This window comes from Trachemys scripta, chromosome 3 (assembly GCF_013100865.1).
Source record: "Trachemys scripta elegans isolate TJP31775 chromosome 3, CAS_Tse_1.0, whole genome shotgun sequence".
NCBI classification, from domain to species: domain Eukaryota; kingdom Metazoa; phylum Chordata; order Testudines; family Emydidae; genus Trachemys; species Trachemys scripta.
In genome coordinates this window covers 107,114,593-107,120,657 of record NC_048300.1, presented here as the reverse complement: position 1 = coordinate 107,120,657, position 6,065 = coordinate 107,114,593, and the positions used below count along the sequence as shown (strand labels likewise).

The following is a 6,065-nucleotide window of genomic DNA, read 5'->3' as shown; positions in this document are numbered from 1 at the left end:
GGGGGGGGGGGGGGGGGGGGGGGGGGGGGGGCGGGGGCTGGGGGGGGGCAGCGCGGGGCTCGGCGCTCGGGGGGGGTCCGGCGCGCGGCGCTGGAGGGGGGTTCCGGCGGCGCTTGGCAGGGGGCGGGCTCCGGCTGCGCGGCGCTTGGTGGGGGGGGCCTCGCGGGGCTCGGCACTCGGGGGGGGGTTTCCGGCGGCGCTCGGCGGGGGGGCGGCGTGGCACTCGGCTGGGGGGGGCGGCTCGGCGGGGGAGCTGGGGAGCGGCGCTTTTTTTTGCTGCTTGGGGCAGCAAAAAAGCTAGAGCCGGCCCTGAGGGCAGCTCTCAATCTCGTGTCCCCAGGGTGGGGGCGAGCTCTTCACACAGTCTCATGAAAGTGTTTTTCTCATGCGAAAGTTCTGCAGCCACTGATCATCATCCCAGACTTGCATAAGGATGTGCTCCCACCACTCAGTGCTTCTTTCCCGAGCCCAAAAGCGCCGTTCCACGGTGGTGAGCATGTCCGTGAATGTCACAAGCAATCTCGTGTCGTATGCGTTACTCGAGTCAATATCATCGTCGAAGTCCTCGCTGTCACTTTGGATTTTCAGGAATAACTCGACTGCCAAACATGATGTGATGGTGAGACTCATCAGCATATTCCTCAGCAGTTTGGGCTCCATTCCCACAGACCGAAAGGGAAGAGAGCGCACAGTACAAAAAAACGTTGAAAGATGGTGCCATCTTGAAAGATGGAAGCAGAGGGATTGCTGGGATGCGAAGCGATGCATCACGGGGCATTGGGACAGGACCCAGAATGCCCCGTCCCCACGCCCCCTTACCACAAGCCACAGCACCAGAATGGGAAGAGATGCTCTGTGGGATAGCTTCCCACAATGCACCGCTCCCAATGCCGCAAATGTGGACACACAAGTGTGTTTGCAGCTGTCAGTGTGGACAGACTGCAGTGCTTTCCCTACTGCGCTCTACGAAGGCTGGTTTAAGCGCTCTACATTTGCAAGTGTAGCTATGCCCTTAATATCCAGTTCAGTAACTGGAACAGCTCCTGGGCAGCCTCAGTACTCAGATCACAATTTACCTTGTGATTTTCCCCTCCCCCCCTTTATGCTGAAGCCAATTAGTACTTAATCAGGTGTCTTATCTCCCCGAGCATTAGGGATGAGGTATCCAAGAAACAGTCTACAGGGTCCTAATAACCCAGATCAGGTTTGTTACACTGCATTTGTCAAATCAGTGGTTGCTTTGCATGCCACAAGAACATAATGTGGATGTTTACTGCCAAGTTTTCCTCTGGGGTTAGATTTGGAATATCTGCATTAGTTACCAGTGGAGCTTTGAAAATGTGCTTGTCTGTGGTAATGAGGTGTCCTGTGATAAACTGCAATTCTGACATAAGTTTATTTTCCAGTACACTAACACCATTGTAATGTGGAGTTTTCCCAGGAGAATACTGCTGGATGCTTGCTTTTGTGCACAGTTGTTGTTGAGAGATGCAAAAGGAGGTTTCAGCTTTACATTTTGTAGAAGATATAATTGGATATGCGTAGTATCAGAATAAAATGAGAGAGTCTGAAGCAAACATAGGAAAAGATGACTTGTGGATAAATTTATGTTGCATAATTAGTAAGTTTAGAAAAAAACATTTTGAACGAATCATTGGTTAGGCTGACCCTTTCATTATCATGTTGGCTTGATATCCTGCCACCTGTATTTCACAAAGAAGTTTAGAAACTGAACTTAGCTCTCTTAAATGAAAAACAAAGTATATTGAGTGGAGACAAGTGAATTGTGATTTATGCTGGCTCCCTATCTACAGCTTTCAAAACTCTTAGTAGATGCAAACACTGTAGTGATTGACAATTTTTAGGAAATTTTAAATTGTCCTGTTGCTTATTAATTATATTTCAATGACCTGTTAACTTCAAAGAGACTTGCCATAGCTCATGTATTTCAAGTGACACTTATGCATTTTCAAAGTCTGTCACATGTTTCTGCACAAATAGTAAAATGTCAGACATTTTAGAAAGAGACCCGTTACTAGGGTGACCAGATGTCCCAATTTTATAGGGACAGTCCCGATTTTTGGGTCTTTTTCTTACATAGGCTCCTATTACCCCCCACCCCCATCCTGATTTTTCACATTTGCTGTCTGGTCACCCTACCCGTTACCCACAGAATATTTAATGGAGGAAGGTGCAATACAAGACACCATGGGTTCTAATTCTAGCACTTCTACTGATTATTCTTAATACTTCTATACACTTCCCAATTTTTATTAACCCAGGCCTCTGACCTCTACCTTAGGCGAGGCAATCATTTACCCATTTTACAGATAGAAGAGGTTGGATAAGGCACCGTAGGCAATGCTAATTCAACAGTCCCATGTTTCACACATCTCGCTATGCTGCCTTTCAGATGTAATGAGCCAAATTAAGTGTTTGTCTGCCCATGCTAATGCAGTGTGGATCTTTATCCCTCTTTAGCAACTAGACCAGAAAAGTTTATGAGCCTGTTACTGCCTCCCTGCTTATGTACATTGATCTTTAGTCCAAATGATAGAAGCTCATTTTTTTAGAATCAGTGATCCCAGGTTTAGTCACTGCAGGTTACTCAAACAGGGGAGTCACTATGCTGTCTTTAACCAATAGACCGTACGCTACTCAGAGAGCCAGGAATAGAATCCTCATGCCCAACCTATAATTGCTAGTTCACAGTTATGTAACCTGGTTATTAAAAACATGTTTTCTCTCTCTCTGGGATGCTCCCCACAGAGGATAACAGCACATCTCATGTAGTTATTCCTATAGTGAAAGTGGTAGACGTCTATGGTGTCTGTCTGAAGGCTATGAGTTCAGTTCTGGTTTATGACCCATGTAGGAAAAAATATAAGCAAGTTAGGCCTAGTCCACACTAACCCCCCACTTCGAACTAAGATACGCAACTTCAGCTACGTGAATAACGTAGCTGAAGTCGAAGTACCTTAGTTCGAACTTACCGCGGGTCCAGACGTGGCAGGCAGGCTCCCCCGTCGACTCCGCGTACTCCTCTCACGGAGCAGGAGTACCGGCGTCGACGGCGAGCACTTCCGGGATCGATCCCAGAAGATCGATTGCTTACCGCCGGACCCGGGGGTAAGTACAGACGTGCCCTTAGTGTGCAGATCCTAGAAGAAATTAATATTTCATATTGCAAGGCACATTGAGGTGAGGTTGGATATTTGTTTTATTGTATTTTTAATCTTTGTTCTTTCGTTAATGGGTGTTTTCCCTTTAAGAACAGGGTAGGGGCACATATTATGGCATTTTTTGAAGAAAACAGAGCAATATGTGGGAGATGTTGGGTGTGGGTGCAGAGAGTGGAAGATCCTGCCTGCAATATTGTTAACCATTTGTATTAGAAAATAACAAGTCTAACCCCTCAAATCTTGAGATTGGCTAAAAATCAGGACATTTAAAAAAAAGTAATATATTTTGAGAATTCCTTTTATTTGCCTTCTGGTTTGAGCCTTTAGGATAACCCTGGAAATTTGGTGCAGGTTTTTCTCAGCAACCTCTATAACAATGAAGACTAGAAACTTGCTTGTTTAAAAATGAAAGCTGAGATCCTCGTGTAATCACTTGACTCCAGAAGCTGGAGCTTTAAGAAAAACACTTATAAGATTCTTGATAAAATCAAAAGAGCTGGCAACACCATGCCTATGTAAGTTCCAAAAAAGTAAGAATTTGATTTTAAAAAATCTTACCTTTCTAGAAGACAAGGGCCGGCGCAACTCATTAGGCGACGTAGGTGGTCACCTAGGGCGCTACAATTTGGGGGGCGGCGACCACGGCGATATTTCGGCGGTGGGACCTTCCGCCGCCTCTGTGGGGGGAGGCATTTTGGGGCGGGACCTTCCCGCCAAGGGCGGCAGAAAAGCTGGCGGCGCTCCTGGCTGAAGATGTAACATTAACCCTTATCAGGGGATTAGATGCCTCATGACATTGTTAATGATCTTCAGAGTCTTTTTGTCTCTGTAGGTCACAAGTATGAATCCAACCAACTCAGCAGGTATTAAAGATTGTTATTGTCTAACAATGGATGTTTTGTGGCCTCTATATGAGTTGGGTTTAGTGAGTGTCAATTCCAGCTCCTGCAGCATAATGTCATCTATACCATGCTTTGCACTAACTGGCAGACTCAGCATGGGCCCTCTTATCTCTAGAAATCACCCCAGAGCTGAGCTATGCCAGTAGGGCAACCTTCCTTGTTGCTGCCCTATAGATGAGCAGGGCAGCATACAGCAGAGGTATATGAGCACTAAACCCACACTTTTTTTTATAGCTGGAGTCTTCATGACTCAGCCCTCCAAGGTATCAGAGTCCCTCCATACAAACATGGCAGTCTTCCCTTCTCTGCCCAGACTGTGCCACTCCTCCTGTGGCTGGTAGGGAAACACAGGCCCACCCTCTACTCCAGGTTCCAGTCCAGCATCTGTAGCAACAATGGCCTGCTTCCTTCCTCACTATGGTACTCTTGCTCTGGACTCCTTTCTACTTCTCAACTCTACGTTCTGGCTTCCCCCACACTCCTCCCATGGAGCAACTTGGCTCTGTAACCCCCAAACACGCCTCCCCTCTCCTATGAGTAACTACAGACTATTTCCTGACAGCCCCTTTCTGTTGGGATGGCCCAGCTCCTCCCCCAGCTGGACTTGTTCAGCAATTAGGTCTTAGCATGCCCTGGCTTTCCTCCAGGTGCAGCCTATAGTTTAATTGGCCTAATTTACCCCTTCAGGCCTTGTGTGAGTTGGACACTCCATCAGAGGAGGACATTGTCACCTCAGAATTCCACCTAATGATGGCTCCATGGACGTAACTGCAGCCTTGCAAAGAGGGACCAGGATCAAAGGAGAGATACTTAACCTGTTAACCATGACCAGTTCACATGTTTCTAAACATCATTCATTTTGTCTACACTAGGTACTAAGTAATGTTAATTTTGACATAGATGTTAAATAACATATTTTTGAGCATCACTTATTTTCCCAGTCTACATAAGCCTATAGTGACCCCTTCTGCATCCGCCTGCCTTTCCTTAGGACTGGACAAGATGATATGGAAACAGCATATGTGGCTAAATGGACCAATACACTCCTTTACTCCAATGTAGCATAAGGTCAGGATTGAGGTCCAACTTTAATTAAGCACATCTACTAATATGTTGAAGCAGGAAAAAAATGGCAACAAATGGAAGAGAGCAATTGGTTTTACTAATAGAGTAATAATATATTGTATATATTGTCTCAAATTAGAAATCTAAGACTAAATGTGTTATTTTAAATATATTCCAGATGGGCTGGAAAATGTGCAGCAAAAAAATATCATTCAAAAGAAAAAGAAAAAGAAAAAGAAAAAAACAAAAATAAGAAAAGGGTCACAAACTCCTCCTGACTCTATGGATTATTTGATGGCAGAAATACCATTTGCCAGTACAGATACTGGAGATGAATTTGGCAGTAAGTATATTAAAAAAAACTGGTTTAAACATATGTAGATCAAACATTTAGGTTATTATCTGCTAGTTGGCCCATGCAGGTAGATCTCGCCACCCAAACAAAACCATGTGAACTAGCTTGCAGAGTCAGGGCCATACAGTCACTGTTATTAGACTCAATTCTGCAAATACTTAAGCATGTTAGAAACTTACCATGCCATTGTCTAAAATAAGACTCTTCTACTTAAAACTTCTCTAATCCCTATATAGGTATATTATTTTTGAAAACTTAGTAAGAATGGGATGTAGTGCCTTTTACCTTTATGTTGCTGGCTCAAGACCAACTCACATTGGTGTAGTATTTCTTACTGTGTATATTTTTTTATTAATTTGTATGTACAAAATAAATGTTTTGCCTTCTCCCTCTCTTCCCCTAGTTACTAGTACATTTGAAATATATTTTAAAAAGAGGAGAAAAAGAACTACTAGAAGGAAGACTGAAGAAGACGATCAAACAAAGAAGAAAAAGCAATATCAGCCAAACTATTTCATCTCTCTTCCAATTACAAACCCAGAGGTGGTATTCTTTTCTATT

At 44.5% G+C, this 6,065-nt stretch overlaps 1 protein-coding gene across 6 annotated transcripts in view; it reads left to right on the top strand.

Annotated features, from left to right (window-relative positions):
- Nucleotides 1-6,065, top strand: part of AKAP7 (A-kinase anchoring protein 7) — a 164,646-nt gene that overhangs the window by 10,096 nt on the left and 148,485 nt on the right. For all 6 annotated transcript variants that reach the window (XR_004645128.1, XM_034765653.1, XM_034765651.1 and 3 more), the window contains exons 2-3: nucleotides 5,328-5,492; nucleotides 5,908-6,047. Coding sequence is in view for 5 of the 6 variants with exons in the window: in XM_034765653.1 (XP_034621544.1) it covers nucleotides 5,328-5,492; nucleotides 5,908-6,047 (305 nt within the window). In the remaining variant the exon portion in view is untranslated. The remainder of the gene's footprint in view (nucleotides 1-5,327; nucleotides 5,493-5,907; nucleotides 6,048-6,065) is intronic.